We start from the raw sequence: 17,548 nt of genomic DNA, 5'->3' as shown, positions 1-17,548 counted from the left end.
AAAATAAAATGTTATGATTCTTGGAATCAACTTAATTTTTTCACGAATGATATACACCGAGATTCCTTCAAAATGAATATTTCAAATTAAGATAAATTACATTGACACTCCCTCAATTTATTTGAAATCACAATGATACTGTCTTTATTCTTTGAAATATCATTATACTCCCTTATTTTAATAGTAATATGTGTAACAGTTGTGTCCATCTATTCATAGACTAGGAATTAGGGCTCGTTTGGCATGTTTGAAAAAAGTTAAAATGTCAAAAAGTCATTATCTTATTTAAGTCACATCATCTTATTTAAGTCACATCACCTCTCTAACATGTCACTTCAAACCCAAACCCAATCCAACTCATATTTTATAAAAAATCAAAAAGTACACTTATTTAGGTCATCTCAAACAACCCTAATGAACAAAAAATATGAGTTCAACATAAAAAAGATCTGAAATGCTAAAATTACCCTTCTCTCCCTCTTTCTCTCTTTCATTCCTCATTTCTCACTCAAGGCCATAGCCACAAAACCTTTATATGTATAGATGTATAGACCTCATCAAGGCCATAGCCATAAAACCTTTATATATATATATATACTAGGGTATGCCCGTGCCTGAAGGCACGGTGACCATTAATATATGAAAATGTAATTGAATATAAAATTATTGGGTTAAAATGTAATTTATTTAATTTGTTGGGAAAAAAAATTTGAGGTGAAAATATAAATAGATGATCCGTATAATTAGATTTTTGAAAAGAGTTTGGAGTATTGTAGTATGATGACACAAATGCAAACAAAGATCATATCACCAAATATTTACTATTGTAGCATTTTTGTTTATGTAACCTACTTGCAATTTGTAATAGAAAATAAGCATTTTTAGATAGTGAGTTTTGGTTGAAGTAAAGAAGAGAGATCTCAAAACTATAGTTTTGCATCAATTTTAATGTAATGGTTAAAATCTACCAATTTTTATGGTTTGGTGGTCAGTTTATTGTGCAGAAAATTAAATAAATGAAAAATAAATAAATTGTATGCTACTTGGTGAATAAATCAATTTGAACATAAATTTTCCAAATTTATAGGTAAACGAAATAGTGAAAAGTAAACACATAAATGCTACGTAAAATTCAAGTACAACAAAAGCATAAGATTTTAAACAAACAACAAAATGTAAATCCCACAACACAAAAACATCTATATAAAAATCAGACGAAATACGCCAGCCAATGCTATGCAATAAAAAAAAATAAACAACAAATTAAGCACACCAGTCAATGCTCTGCAATACAAAAAAAATGTCAAATAACAAATTAAGCACACCAGCCAGTGCTCTGCAATACAAAAAAAAAATGTCAAATAACAAATTAAGCACACCAGCCAATGTTCTGTAATACAAAGAAAATGCAACACCCTTCCTGATAAAAAGATAACCAAATAAAAATATGATTAGTTTTGTTTAACCTAATTCAAGAGCATATTAGGAAGAAAAAACAAAAAAAAACAAAAAAATATATATCACCTAATGTGTTACATTTACAAAAACAAACTCATAGCATAAATCAATAATTCAAATGAATATTATCTAACATACATCTAAACTTAGTTATAAATTTCACATAGATAAAAGGCTTTACAAAACTATTGTAAGTAATAAATTTCACATCGATCGGAAACTTTACAAAATACGGATCGTAGCCAGCATATGTACGCTTTTCACAAAAATAAATATGAGATTCAAACTTGTTCTTTCTTAGAAATCCTAGGAGCGCCTCATCACTTTCCAAAAAATCCTCGTATCAACTTGTATGTATCCCCAGTGAGGAGCATGCACGACAATCTATTAATTTATGAAAATAAAAAAAGTTAGTATATTAGCAAAAGAAAATTTATATATATATCAAAACACTTTCAAATTGAAATTACCTTGTTACATCTCCATCGAAGCAATCTAGTTGTATTTATATTTTTGAGCTCCATATATTTTTTAACCCAATCCTACAAAAATCGACACATCTAGTAAAATATTTTAAAAATAACAATTTGTAATCAATAGAAACAAATTTATCAATAAATAAATTGTACCTTTTGACAAAAGTGGTTTGATCCATAAGTAACACTATAACAAAATTTCAGGATAAACAATGTTTGTAGTAGAATCTGGCTCATCATTGGGAAGGAGAACACTTATACGATCAAAGGATGTGCATCTAGATAGGGCCACATACAATTGCCCATGACTAAACACTGGTGTGCGCAAATCAACTCCAACAAATTTCACAGATTGCCCTTGAGATTTATTAATGGTCAGGGCATATGCCAATCGAACTGGAAATTGACGTCTTGTCATTCGAAAAGGCATTTCTGAAGAAGATGGTGTCAAGGATATCCTTGGTATGAATACCAAATTGCCACATTTTTCTCCAGTTAAAATTTGAGCTTCAATTATGCGAGTATTGCATCTAGAAACCATCAATCTTGTGCCATTGCACAGTCCATCTTTTGGTGCAATATTTCTTAACAACATTATAGGACAACCTACTTTCAACTCTACCTTAAAAGCCGGTAGCCCAGGAGGATCTAATGAATTTAAATATTCATTAGGATATCTATTTATTATAGTACGATCAATTTCATCATCTTCAGACATCATGTCTACTGCCAAATAAGTAAGTGTGTTGCCGGGAAAAATATTCAATGCTGCAGTATTGATAGCACTGACATCATCATTCCGTGCAGAAAGAATTGTACGTTCAGTTAAAAATGCTGCAGTCGATGTCATTGCCACATCCAGTTGCGGATAAACTACTGAGATTATGTCTTTTAGATCTTGACATTTGCGTATTGTTGATGGAAGTTTAACAATTTCCTGAGGATTGGTCCCAATCTATTTATAAAAATAAATAAATAAAATAGTAAGTAAAATCAATTAAAGTACATAAACATAAATGTATTTCGTCAATTTAAAAGGACCATATAATGGAGAAAAAGTTTGAAGAAATATTACCTCCATCAAGAATTTTGCAAAATTAGCATTTTCAAGATTTGCATGATTCAAGCGCATGTTCAAATTTAAAGACAGAACATGTATATCCTTCCATAGAAAAGAGTGTCTTAATGATGCATTCACAATTTGCTCACGTACTCCTTTGGTTACAACTGGTACGATTTGTCGAAAATCTCCACCAAGAACAACAGTGATACCCCCAAATGGCTTTTCACTATCACAAGTCTCCCGAAGTGTGCGATCAACTGCCTCAACACAATGTCTATGCTGCATAGGAACTTCATCCCAGATTATAAGTTTTGTTTCTCTAAACAATTTTGCTTGTAATGATTGCTTGCTAAATCTACAAATTGAATTTTCCAATACATCCAATGGAATGGAAAATGTTGAATGAGCAGTACGACCTCCTACCAATAACAATGATGCAATTCCAGATGAAGCCACAGTAATAACAATATGGCTAAGGCTGCGACACTTTAATGCAATCGCATTGTACAAAAACGTTTTCCCTGTTCTGGCACCTCCATTCAAAAAGAAAATAGTTCCTTTATTTTCAAAGACTGAGGAAGTGATTGCATCATAAGTTGTTCGTTGATCATTGTTGAGGCGTATAGCGATCCCGGGTTTACCCTTGTTGTACAGTGGTCCGGACATGTGTCCGTGGACGTTGGTAGTTGTTTATTATCTTGTTTGCATCCTCCTTACTTTGTATATTGAGTTATAGGATGTGTTGGCAGGTGTGTTTCAGGTTGGTTGTGTTTGGGAGCCTAGTGTTGCTGCCCAGATTTTTGGACCTTCGCTCGAGCGAGGAGTTGGTCGCTCGAGCAAGAGTGGAGTCTGTGTCTGGTGGGTCGAGCCAGAGTGGCTTCGCTCGAGCGAGCGCTTGCATCTGGTTCTGGACCTGAGAGTGGTGTTTCTTGGCTTGAGCGAGCTTTTCTTGGCTCGAGCGGTCTGGTTTGTTCTTCGCTCGAGCGAGGAGTTGGTCGCTCGAGCGTGCTTCTGGTTGCGGACCTGAAGGTTTGAGTTTTTGGCTCGAGCGAGGGATTCTTGGCTCGAGCGAGAGTTTTCTGTGTCTGGTCGCTCGAGCGACCAAGTCTTCGCTCGAGCGAGAGTGTTTTATATCAGCGGGCAGTAGCGATTTTAAACATCACTTTTTCACTCTTCTTTTTGATTAAACCCCAGATCTGTGACCCTCTCTCTCTACACTTACACTCTCTCTAAGAATTGATCTCCCTAGAGTGTGAATCTAGCCTAGGGCCTTTGTTAAAAAGATAGAGGGCATTAAGGGCTTTGTTTTAATCTGAAAAAGTTGGGATTTGGAGCACGTTGATCTTCGAGCCTTCATCTCCTTTTTGGCTCAAACTTCGAGGTAGGGATATCCTACTCCTCTCTATGGATTTTGTCTTTAAATTTTGGTATTTTGAGATGTTGGGGTTGGTTTGGTAATTTGGTGAAAGTTAGGGGCTTTTGTGTAATTTTACAAAAGTTGGGGTTTCGTTCATAATAAACCTGAATGCATGTTTGGCATAGAGAAATGGGAATAAATGATGAGTCATTAATGAAAATGGGACCTAAGGGTTGTAATGTAAATTATGGGAATTGACCTAATTACATTGTTTAATTAATTGGGATAATTAATTGTGAGGGAATGAAATGTTGATTGAATATCCATTGTGCATTTATTTTCTGTTTAGAAATAACTGCTTTGGGCTATCGGTGGAGGATAGTCGTGATTGTTGTAGACAATGCATGATGATTAGGCAAACTAAAACTAGTCAAAGGAATGTGTCATGGATTTTGACGGTTGATAGAATACATTAGTTATATGTATTGTGTTGTTGTATATAGAACCAATGTGTTTGTATACGTTATGTGTAGAGGAGGAGATGGGGGATGTACTCCGCGGTTTAGGGGAAGATAGGGGATGTACCTCTAAACCGGATAGTGTTGGGAGAAGATAGGGAATGAACTCCGTAGATACAGCTCATATGCTTGTCTAGAGAAGTGAAGATAGAGCTCATATGCTTATCTTTGTGAAATGTGGATATAGCTTATATGCTTATCTGTGGATATTGTGGTTATACATATCTGTTGTAGGATGTGGATATAGCTTATATGCTTATCTGTGGATATTGTGATTATACATATCTGTTGTAGAATGTGGATATAGCTTATATGCTTATCTGTGGATATTGTGATTATACATATCTGTTGAGAATGTGGGTAGTGCTTATATGCCTATCCGTTGAAAAAGGGAAAATGAAAGGAAACTTGGACTCAAAAGTCGTGTGACATAAATGTGTGATTTATGTGAATGTATCAGTGTTGGCCATCTATCAATTGCTAATATTTTAGTCATTGTTCATGGTTGGTTTAGTATATTTCTACTGGGCTGTGGCTCACCCTATATGGGAATATCATTTTCAAGTACAAGAAGCATGCCTCCTCCAAGGACATAGCTTGGGAGGCCACAAGTGGACATCTTTTTTGTCGTTTTCTTTTGATGTATTACATATAATTCCAAGCCAAGGGCTTAATGTGTATGAGTTAGTACTCTTTTGTTGTAACCAAGTGTTAACTTGGAAAGCTGTAAGCCCTTAGGGCATTTGCTCTTGTCGTTAACATGTAATACCTATGTAATAGAATTCTGATGTAATGAAAGAATGTGGAACTTTTGTATATCAACGCATGTCTTATTTAATGGGTTTAACGTTATTATTTTGAGGGCGTTACAACTTGGTATCAGAGCGTACCGGGTTCGAATACTTTGGGTACGTAGGAAGTGATTAGGATCACAATGGGTTTGTCTCGCTTGATAGAGACTTTGATGTAGTATCATATGCTATGTGCTTACTTGATAACATGCTTATGTCACTATGTGGGTATGGGATTTACTTTCTAGGATGTTGATTGGATCCTTGGATTTCTGTGAGTCTTGTTAGAAAAGCACTTGATCAATGCTGTTTCTAACTAGAACTCTAGTAATGCCTCGGGACTATCATTATCCGGAAATGAAATTCGTAAGTGCTTATGTGTTTACGTGCTTACGTGGAGTGAATTACTGTTGTCCATGCATTAGGACGTGAGTGTTTAGTTTCGGCACATTTGAGAATGTGCTAACGTTCTGTGTTACCTTTATTAGGATGTCAGGACGAGGAAGAGGTGCTAGGCGTGGTAGACCTGCGAGGCAGGAAGTACCGTTACAGGGTGAGACCCCGGCAGTGCAGGAGGGTGTTGGTCAGGCCAATGTGGCCGAGCCAGTGGGTCAGCAGGCCATGGGTGCCTTGGCCCGGGAGATAGCAGGAGCTTTGGGTATTCTCAGAGCAGGGAATCAGGCAGCCGAGGCAGGGCCTTCTTTCTTAAAAAGGGAGTTCTTCCGGTCTAATCCGGATGAGTTTGTCGGGGATCCGAAGGAGCCACTGAAGGCTGATGAGTGGCTTGAGCAGATGAGTAAGACGTTCGAGATGCTTGGCATCGAGGACGGAGCATTGAAGGTGACCTTGGCATCCTTCCAGCTGAAGGGAGATGCGGGTCAATGGTGGAAATACGAGAAGGCTCGTGTTGGTGGTACTTGGGAGGCGTTTGTAAATGCTTTTCAGGAGAGGTTTTTGTCTGCAGCAGCTAGGGAGAAGCTGAGGGACCAGTTTAGCCGGCTTAATCAGCAGGGCTTGTCTGTGGCCGAGTTTGAGGCTACCTTTACCAGTCTGTCCAGGTTTGCACCGGAACTGGTGGCGTCTGAGGAACGCCGTTGCTATGAGTTTGAGCGGAAGTTGAGGCGGGGCCTCAAGTTGAGAATTGGTGGATCTTACATTCGAGAGTATAGACACCTGGTAGATGCAGCTGCTCATATGGAGATTATGATGCATGAGGAGCCAAGATAGTCAGAGTGACGACAGCAGGCAGAGGGGTTCTAACCCTCAGCAGCCCCAGGGAGTAGCTTCTAGATCGACCTTTCCAGTGCCGAGTGCAGGCTCGGGGAGAGGCAGTCAGGGGGAGTTTACTTGTTACAAATGTGGCCAGCCGGGTCACAAGGTTTCAGTTTGCCCGTTGAAGGGTGGAGGTCAGAGAGCTGCTTCTTCTTCAGCTAGACCGCAGAGTCAGAGTTTGGGCATGGGGCAGCCCTTGTCTTGTTATCAGTGTGGACAACCTGGGCACCTGAAGAGGTTTTGCCCGCAGTTGAGTGCCACTTCGGGAGCGTCTGGTTCTAGGCAGACGCAGGGTTTTCAGCCAGCTCAGTCTGTGCAGGCCTCGAGGGCCAATCCGGGAGCTTCGTCATCCCAGTCTGTGCAGCAGTCACTACTAAAAAGCAGGGCTTTTGAGTCGGCAGCTTGCCGTCGCAAATAGCGGATTTGCCGACGCAAAAACTTTTTGCGACGGCGTTTCGACGGCAACTCAAGGGACGAAAATGGTGGGGTCGCAAAAAGTTTTTGAGTCGGCAATCTGCCGACGCAAAAAGTTTTAATTTTTTGAGACGGTAGATTGCCGACTCAAAAAGTGGTTAAATGTTTTAAAAAATTTAACTCATAATTTTCTCACTGAGGCTCCCAAGGTTCGAACACCCATCCATTTGGACAAGTTGACCCAAGGTCAACGCACTACACCCACTTCACCACCACACCTCTTTCAGATATTAAACGAGATATATATTATTTATAGTATATACACTCAATATTAATATAAAAGTATATGTATAAATAAATATATTTATTAAATATAATCAAGTAAATAAATATATATCTTGGTTATAAATTTTTTTTTTTTGCTACGGCATCAGTTGCCGACACAAAAAGGTCTAATTTTTTGCGTCGGCACAAATTTGCCGACGCAAAAGGTCTATGCCGACTCAAAAGGTCTATCTTTTGCGTCGGTAAATTCAACCGACTCAAATAATACTATCAAATATTAATTTTTTGTGTCGGCCAACGGTGCCGACACTAAAGGTTTGGTATTTGAGTCGGTAACTCTGTGCCGTCTCAAAAAGGCTACCTTTTGCGACGGTAAAATTTGCCGACTCAAAAAACCGACTCAAAAGACCCTTTCTTTAGTAGTGAGTCTTTTGCTCCGAGAGGTGAGCAGGTAGACCAGGGGCCTACGGGGCGCGTGTATGCTGTTACCGCGCCGGATTTAGTACCGGCTCCATCGGTAGTGAGAGGTACTTTTCTGTTTTGCAACTCGGTTGCTAATGTGTTGATAGACACGGGTGCATCTTATTCTTTTGTATCTGCTGCATTTGCATCTGTGTTGGAATTGGAGCTTGCACCATTGGCATCTCCTGTTTGTGTTGTGTCACCTGTTGGGGGTGAGTTGGTTTTGGAACACGGATGTAGAGGTTGTGATATAGAGGTCGCCGATTATAGGCTTGCTTTTCCGTTTGTTGTCATGCCCATGAAGGGTTTTGATGTTATTTTGGGTATGGACTGGTTATCGTCATACCGGGCTGTTATTGATTGCTACCGCCAGAGGGTTACGTTATGTACCTTGAGCGGGGAGTGGTTCCATTTCTTGGGAGACCGAGTTGGTAGTGTTTTGCCACCGGGGTACGATTCGCGAAAGCGAAGTGAGCTTGGTAGTCTACTTGCCAGTTTTGAGAGTGGTGAAAGTGGTGAGACCCAGATTGTGTTGCCAAGGGTGGTTTGTGAGTATTCGGATGTCTTTCCCGAAGATCTTGTTAGTTTGCCACCTCACCGAGAGATAGAGTTCTCTATTGATTTAGTGCCCGGCACGGCGCCGATTTCTATGGCACCTTATCGTTTTGCTCCAGCAGAGTTGGTCGAGTTGAAAGTTCAGCTCCAGGAATTGCTAGATAAGGGCTTTGTTCGCCCTAGTGTTTCGCCGTGGGGAGCACCGGCCCTCTTTGTTAAAAAGAAAGATGGGGCCTTGAGATTGTGTATTGACTACCGGAAGTTGAATCGGGCTACGGTTAAGAATAAGTACCCTATGCCCCGTATAGATGATTTGTTTGACCAGTTGAAGGGTTCCCGTTGTTTCTCTAAGATAGACTTGAGATCGGATTACCACCAGTTGAGGGTCAGGGAAGAGGATATTCCGAAAACGGCATTCCGTACGCGGTATGGCCATTATGAGTTTCTGGTGATGCCATTTGGGCTTACCAATGCACCGGCAGTCTTTATGGACTTGATGAACCGGATTTTCCGGGAGTTCTTAGACCGATTTGTGGTCGTCTTCGTGGACGACATTCTTATCTATTCGCCTTCAGAGGAGGAGCGCGAGGAACACTTGAGAGTGGTGCTTGAGTTGCTTAGAGCCCATAGGCTGTATGCCAAGTTTGGGAAGTGTGAGTTCTGGCTGAGGGAAGTCAAATTCTTAGGCCACGTGGTATCCGGGGAAGGGGTGTCTGTTGATACATCCAAGGTTGAGGCAGTGCAATATTGGGCACAGCCTAAGAATGTGTTTGAGATCCGCAGTTTTCTGGGATTAGCTGGGTATTACCGTCGGTTTGTGAAAGATTTCTCCAGGTTAGCGTCACCGTTGACTAGACTGACTCGGAAGGGAGTCAAGTTTGTGTGGAGTGAGACTTGTGAAAAGTTGTTCCAAGAGCTGAAAGTTAGATTGACCACCGCTCCGGTTTTGATTATTCCGGAGAGAGGGTTGGGTTATGCGGTTTATTGTGATGCTTCACGAGAGGGTTTGGGTTGTGTGTTGATGCAGGAGGGGAAAGTGGTAGCTTATGGCTCACGTCAGTTGAAAATACACGAGAAGAATTACCCCACACACGACCTAGAGTTAGCAGCTATGATCTTTGCCTTGAAAATCTGGAGGCACTACCTTTATGGTGAGAAGTTCGAGGTATTCTCGGACCACAAGAGTTTGAAGTATCTGTTTACACAGAGGGACTTGAATTTGAGGCAGAGGAGATGGATGGAGTTCATCGAGGATTATGATTTTGAGTTGCACTATCATCCGGGAAAGGCCAATGTTGTGGCCGATGCCCTTAGTAGGAAGACCATTAGTGATGTAGCTTGTATAGCCATCCGGGAATGGGAGATGTTGGGCGCACTTGGTGAGTTTGATTTGCTTTTGGGCGAATCTGTTGAGGCTGCGGCCTTGTTTTCTGTTGTTGCGCAGCCTACACTTGTGACTAGAGTGTTAGAGGCACAGAGAGGTGACCTTGAGGTAGAATCCCTCCGAGAGAAGATCTCCAATGGGAAAGTTGAGAAGGGTTTGACGGTGTATCCCGACCAGAGTGTGAGATACCGAGACCGTTTGTTTGTACCGGAGTCTTGCCGAGAGGAAGTACTCCGAGAGTTTCACCATTCGCGCCTTGCGGTGCATCCGGGAGGTACTAAGATGTATCAGGATTTGGGTCGCCAGTTTTGGTGGCGAGGTATGAAGAGAGATGTGGCTGTTTTCGTATCGAAGTGCCTTACTTGCCAGCAAGTGAAGGCCGAACATTAGAGGCCAGCGGGTTTGTTGCAACCCTTGCCTATTGCCGAGTGGAAGTGAGAGCATGTCACTATAGACTTCGTTGTAGGTCTTCCGAGGACTCAGCGGGGTAGTGATGCTATTTGGGTGGTTGTAGACCGGTTGACTAAGTCGGCGCACTTTATTCCTATGCGCGTGAGAGATTCGGTGGATCATCTTGCCGACTTGTATATTCGGGACGTAGTGAGATTGCACGGGGTCCCAGTGACAATCGTCTCAGATAGAGATCCTCGTTTTACTGCCAGGTTGTGGCAGAGTTTGCAGAGTGCCTTGGGCACTAAGTTGACCTTTAGTACGGCCTATCATCCTCAGACTGATGGGCAGTCTGAGCGTACTATTCAGATCCTCGAGGATATGCTTCGGGGTTGTGTCCTGGACTTCAGTGGGACGTGGGAGAGGCACTTACCCTTGGTAGAGTTTGCCTACAACAACAGTTTTCAGTCTAGCATCGGTATGGCACCGTTTGAGGCCTTGTATGGCCGACCGTGTAGGTCTCCAGTTTGTTGGGCCGAGGTGGGTGATGCACCTTTGTTGGGTCCGGAGTTGGTTAGGGAGACGACGGAGAAAGTTGAGCTTATCCGTAGAAGGCTTGTTACAGCCCAGAGTCGACAAAAGAGTTATGCCGACCGTAGGAGGAGGCCTTTAGCGTTTGAGGTAGGTGATCATGTCTTTCTGAAGATATCACCTAGGCGAGGTTTGATGAGGTTTGGGAAGAGTGGGAAGTTATCCCCTCGGTTTATTGGTCCTTTTGAGATCCTTGAGAGGATTGGTGAGGTTTCTTATCGGTTAGCCTTACCGCCGCAGTTGTCCGGAGTGCATGACGTGTTTCATGTGAGTATGCTTCGGAAGTATGAGCCAGATCCATCACACGTGTTGGATTGGACCGACCTAGAGGTGGATGAGGATGCCTCGTATGAGGAGAGACCGGTTCGGGTCTTGGATAGGCGGGATCAGGTCCTGCGTGGCAAGACCATTCCTTTGGTGAAAGTCTTGTGGAAACATCACGGAGTGGAGGAGGCCACTTGGGAACGTGAGTTGGAAGTCCGCGAGAAATATCCAGACTTGTTTGTTGATATGTAATCTTGTATTTACATTTTGAACTGTTGTTGAACTTAAGAGCTTTTATATATGTCTTAAGTTGTGAAACATTGAAAATGTTTTGGTTTATTGGAAGTATGTTTTGGAACTTGCCTCATATGGAAGTTGAATGTGACACTATATCTGTTAAATATATTGTTGAAATTGGAAAGATAATGCGTAATGTTAATGCATGTTGAAAGTACATATGTTGTTTACATATTGTGAAATGCCTCTTGTTAAAGGGAGGGGATGGCCGGTAATGGGTCGAAGTGTTGAATGTTAAAATGTAACATTATTTAAAATGAAGGAAAACTTGTTTTGAAAACTTGTGCTTAATTTCGGGGACGAAATTCTTTAAGGGGGGGAGGTTATAGCGATCCCGGGTTTACCCTTGTTGTACAGTGGTCCGGACATGTGTCCGTGGACGTTGGTAGTTGTTTATTATCTTGTTTGCATCCTCCTTACTTTGTATATTGAGTTATAGGATGTGTTGGCAGGTGTGTTTCAGGTTGGTTGTGTTTGGGAGCCTAGTGTTGCTGCCCAGATTTTTGGACCTTCGCTCGAGCGAGGAGTTGGTCGCTCGAGCGAGAGTGGAGTCTGTGTCTGGTGGGTCGAGCCAGAGTGGCTTCGCTCGAGCGAGCGCTTGCATCTGGTTCTGGACCTGAGAGTGGTGTTTCTTGGCTCGAGCGAGCTTTTCTTGGCTCGAGCGGTCTGGTTTGTTCTTCGCTCGAGCGAGGAGTTGGTCGCTCGAGCGTGCTTCTGGTTGCGGACCTGAAGGTTTGAGTTTTTGGCTCGAGCGAGGGATTCTTGGCTCGAGCGAGAGTTTTCTGTGTCTTGTCGCTCGAGCGACCAAGTCTTCGCTCGAGCGAGAGTGTTTTATATCAGCGGGCAGTAGCGATTTTAAACATCACTTTTTCACTCTTCTTTTTGATTAAACCCCAGATCTGTGACCCTCTCTCTCTACACTTACACTCTCTCTAAGAATTGATCTCCCTAGAGTGTGAATCTAGCCTAGGGCCTTTGTTAAAAAGATTGAGGGCATTAAGGGCTTTATTTTAATCTGAAAAAGTTGGGATTTGGAGCACGTTGATCTTCGAGCCTTCATCTCCTTTTTGGCTCAAACTTCGAGGTAGGGATATCCTACTCCTCTCTATGGATTTTGTCTTTAAATTTTGGTATTTTGAGATGTTGGGGTTGGTTTGGTAATTTGGTGAAAGTTAGGGGCTTTTGTGTAATTTTACAAAAATTGGGGTTTTGTTCATAATAAACCTGAATGCATGTTTGGCATAGAGAAATGGGAATAAATGATGAGTCATTAATGAAAATGGGACCTAAGGGTTGTAATGTAAATTATGGGAATTGACCTAATTACATTGTTTAATTAATTGGGATAATTAATTGTGAGGGAATGAAATGTTGATTGAATATCCATTGTACATTTATTTTCTGTTTAGAAATAACTGCTTTGGGCTATCGGTGGAGGATAGTCGTGATTGTTGTAGACAATGCATGATGATTAGGCAAACTAAAACTAATCAAAGGAATGTGTCATGGATTTTGACGGTCGATAGAATACATTAGTTATATGTATTGTGTTGTTGTATATAGAACCAATGTGTTTGTATACGTTATGTGTAGAGGAGGAGATGGGGGATGTACTCCGCGGTTTAGGGGAAGATAGGGGATGTACCTCTAAACCGGATAGTGTTGGGAGAAGATAGGGGATGAACTCCGTAGATACAGCTCATATGCTTGTCTAGATAAGTGAAGATAGAGCTCATATGCTTATCTTTGTGACATGTGGATATAGCTTATATGCTTATCTGTGGATATTGTGGTTATACATATCTGTTGTAGGATGTGGATATAGCTTATATGCTTATCTGTGGATATTGTGATTATACATATCTGTTGTAGAATGTGGATATAGCTTATATGCTTATCTGTGGATATTGTGATTATACATATCTATTGAGAATGTGGGTAGTGCTTATATGCCTATCCGTTGAAAAAGGGAAAATGAAAGGAAACTTGGACTCAAAAGTCGTGTGACATAAATGTGTGATTTATGTGAATGTATCAGTGTTGGCCATCTATCAATTGCTAATATTTTAGTCATTGTTCATGGTTGGTTTAGTATATTTCTACTGGGCTGTGGCTCACCCTATATGGGAATATCATTTTCAGGTACAGGAAGCATGCCTCCTCCAAGGACATAGCTTGGGAGGCCACAAGTGGACATCTTTTTTGTCGTTTTCTTTTGATGTATTACATGTAATTCCAAGCCAAGGGCTTAATATGTATGAGTTAGTACTCTTTTGTTGTAACCAAGTGTTAACTTGGAAAGCTGTAAGCCCTTAGGGCATTTGCTCTTGTCGTTAACATGTAATACCTATGTAATAGAATTCTGATGTAATGAAAGAATGTGGAACTTTTGTATATCAACGCATGTCTTATTTAATGGGTTTAACGTTATTATTTTGAGGGCGTTACAAGGCGATCAATAATAATTTCTACATCTGCCTGTTGTGCCTCATTATGCAGTTGTTGATGTTCGAATATCAACCTGTTACCAACTACCGCACTCCAATTTGTAGAAGGTTGTGGCATTGGCGGAAAGTCAATTAAACTTTTTCCTGATTCTTGGAGCATTTGATTCAAAAGATATAGATCATAGTCTTCAATTTGAGCCTCAGTTGGTTCAGAAATGGCAAACAATGTTCGAATCTTATGTGCAAGATCATTACATATATGTATTGAAAATTGATTCCATAACGCATATGGTTGCAGTGGAGAGCACTGAGTAAGAATAATAGTAAACAATCTCCTTAATTGATAACCAGTTTTCATAACTGCAGCCTCTTTAAGGCATTGTATCCATTCTTCATCATCTTCTAAAAGTCCTCTTGCAACACATGCTGATTTAAACATATCATGCAAAACATTGTTGACCGTGCGTAAACATTGAAACGATTTTGGTCATTTGACAACAGTTAATAGCAAACGCAAATAAAATCTCTCACCACAATTAGGGCTAGCAAAGTACATTCTACTGATTGCATAGCCCTGTTGTCTTGGTTTCCATCTCTTTTCTGAATTAAGCCAAACAAAATGTTGTGAAAATTCTTGGTAAGTGAATGGACATTCATCTTCCATAGAAGCGCAATATGCAAAAAAACCAGTAAGAGTTGACATTTGTTGGCCAGCTCTAGAAACAATTGCTTCTAATGATTCATCAGGATTAAAAAGAACACGGTGCATTCCAGGTAAATGAAGTGCTAAGCGTACAACTGTTGGTATCTCTGCATGCAATGGATAACCAAATATTCGCCAAGCAGCTTCTGGAGGTCCAATATACCTCGCATCGAGATATTGTTGGATCTCATTTATCAATCCCAACACCATCGTTGTACGATCATGACCCTTATAAAGGTACTTGTGTATATACTTGACGCATCTCATTCCGGCACAAACTTCCATATTTATGTGACAGTTGAAACGTTTAGAAAGATATGCATTGTACGGTACGATGTCTCTGTTATCAACTTCTTTCCCCCTCACAATATGAGCTTGACCATTATTGCGACGACGATAGATAGGATATCCATCTTGATCCATAGTAGTTGTTTCTGCGAACGCTCGAGGGTATCTCTTAGTGCATTTACCATTTTCCATACATGGTGCTTGTGGATTTCGAGCACCACATGGTCCATGTACCATACAAATAGTTTCAAAAAGCATAGGTTCATCTTTTGGATCTGGAAATTCTGTACAAACCAATTTGTCTACTTGAGCACGTGTCCGAATTTTGTCTGGACCCTTAAGAAATAGAAGTGTATGCATATGAGGAAGGCCTCGCTTTTGGAATTCAATTGTAAAAACATGTGCAACTTTATTACCAAACACTCGGTTTGTTTCTATCTCCTTCATCAAGCACTTTCTCTTTAACTCAAAAACACGGGCAATTAAATCAGGACGATCAATAGGCTTTTGGTGCGGTAATAATGCCGAAGTAATTTCTGGCCATTTAGGATTTACAGTCATGGTGAGAAAAATGTCTGGATGTTGGTTGTATCGTGTGATAGCCATTGAGTCTTGAAAGATTTCAAACATGTGTCTAGGACCTCCAGAAAATGAAGATGGCAAAACAAACCTTTGACCAATTTGATTGGGTTGAAGGTCATTTGGATCAATATCTGTCAAATCTTGGTAAAGTTCAGCACGGATCTTCCCTTGATTAAGCTTGTAGTAAGTCAACCTATTTTGTTCAGTTGCGGCCCAAGCATCAACCAAAAACTCTTGGAACAATTTTCCAGCTCTCAAAATTGTTGAATACTCTGTGGGTCGTTCAAACAAACGATAACTATAAAAATCCATTTGAGTAAGCCGATCAGTTGAAGGCTGATCACGTTCAACATCCCACAATTTCATCTTAGGTTCCCATCCAAGCTCACCATGTGGAAATAATAAAACATAATGTAATGGCAAATATGCTGGGTGACATTCATTGATTTGCATTAGCTCATTATTTCCATGTAGATGTAAGATAACATCTCTCATTCCACTAACCTTGGTTCCATCACCTGGTATTACAACTGCAATCTCATCTATAGTTGGTAGGTTATACCGTCGTCGATCTGTCGATGAACTGTAGTGGAGATGAGCAGGCAAATTTCGTACTGTCAAGGCTAATTGATTCAAAATTGCATGAGCCTGGCAAAATTTAGCAACGAATGCATTAACCTGTAATAAACTATCTTGAATAGTTTTTAGAACATCTCTTCTTAATTGAGGATTTCTACGATTGTGAACTTCTAAAGCTGAATCAAGGTCATAAATGTACAATTGCGCATAAGTTGCATCTTGCCCTGATTGTGGTAGTAGTGATCCTGTTCGATGTCGCAATTTCCCATGGATAGTGAATGATGTAGGGCCTCTTCCAGTAAGTACTCTTGGATCTAATGTAGCACCAAGACTTGTAAAAGCATTGGTTGCATTGTACACTCGAGTATAACGTCGAAACGATTTTGATTTATCATCATTCCCATCATATAATGCTTGAAGAAGTGAAGGGGGTGTAATAAGCAGAGGAAGCTTAACCTTTCCTTTTGAACAACATGTTCCGAATAGAGGACGGTTTGGAGATGATTTTACTAATTTTTCATCCATCCAATGTAATGCTGAACAAAAAGGACATAATACATCCATCTTGCCAAGAGAATGACGACATGAATTTATATGTGCTCGAGTACCAACCATTGGACTCATAGGCATATCCTCTAATTCCTCATTAGTACATAGATCCTCTTGAAGGGAAGGAGTTGTAAGAGTAGGCCTACAAATATTGGTTCTGTGTAAATTAAAATAGAATGGTAATAGTAAGAGTATGTATTTGAAGAATTAAACACAGTCTTTTACCAATTCCTTTGTGGAGCTAAAGATGTGATTGGCATTGAGAACGAACATGTGGAAGGATGTGCAACCATTGTTCGTTTTTGCGCCGATTGAGTATCCTCAGTTGCCTTTGTTCCTAGTTCCAAGCAAGCACGACTACGACGACATGGTATTAAAAAAGTTTGTCTCGGTTGAATACATTCTCTTGATTTTTCCCGTTCTCGCCGTGCACGTTGGGCCAATGTAGCTTTTGATATAACATTGTTATTGTGTGCCTAAAATGTGAACATTATATCATTGATACCTAAGATACAAATATTATCATATACTATTTTATTTCTTTTTCTTCTTGCCTTGTGATAATTTTAAGAATATTTTTACATTTTCTTTGCCCTACTTCCTTTTCCATTTTGCTTCATTTTCCCTATTCATGCCTTGTGATATAACAATTTGTTTTTTAATTATTGTTTTCTCTTTCTTCTTGCCTCATGATGATTTTAAGAAAATTAAAAATATTTTCTATGCCTATGTTCCTCTGTTCCTTTGCTTAGATGTTATAAATTTTTTCTTGGAGTTGATAAACGTTACAATTATTTTTTAGGAAATGTAAAAGAGAGCTAAA

General features: G+C 40.3%; 1 protein-coding gene across 1 annotated transcript; it reads right to left on the bottom strand.

The window, feature by feature from the left end:
• Positions 1–2,121: 2,121 nt before the first annotated feature.
• LOC145796076 (uncharacterized) lies at positions 2,122–16,701 on the bottom strand. Its single transcript, XM_082881073.1, has 5 exons — positions 15,987–16,701; positions 14,556–15,869; positions 14,026–14,450; positions 3,010–3,483; positions 2,122–2,889 (listed from the first exon to the last, which is right to left on the bottom strand). The coding sequence occupies exons 1-5, from the start codon at positions 16,699–16,701 to the stop codon at positions 2,122–2,124; spliced, it is 3,696 nt and encodes a 1,231-aa protein (XP_082737199.1).
• Positions 16,702–17,548: the final 847 nt, after the last annotated feature.

The sequence above is a fragment of the Camellia sinensis genome, chromosome 7, assembly GCF_055761805.1.
Source record: "Camellia sinensis isolate YWXY chromosome 7, ASM5576180v1, whole genome shotgun sequence".
In the NCBI taxonomy this organism is placed as follows: Eukaryota; Viridiplantae; Streptophyta; class Magnoliopsida; order Ericales; family Theaceae; genus Camellia; species Camellia sinensis.
The sequence above is the reverse complement of the archived record's forward strand: the minus strand, read 5'-3'. Positions and strand labels throughout refer to the sequence as shown.

What these genes read in the sequence shown, in the direction of transcription:
- LOC145796076 (XM_082881073.1), bottom strand. Translation starts at nt 16,701, where the DNA reads ATGGATGAAAAATTAGTAAAATCATCTCCAAACCGTCCTCTATTCGGA. An exon ending in CTTTGCTAGCCCTAATTGTG is followed by an intron (nt 14,451 to 14,555) that starts GTGAGAGATTTT and finishes TGTTTAAATCAG; the next exon opens with CATGTGTTGCAAGAGGACTT. An exon ending in AAATTATTATTGATCGCCTT is followed by an intron (nt 3,484 to 14,025) that starts GTAACGCCCTCA and finishes ATTGCATTAAAG; the next exon opens with TGTCGCAGCCTTAGCCATAT.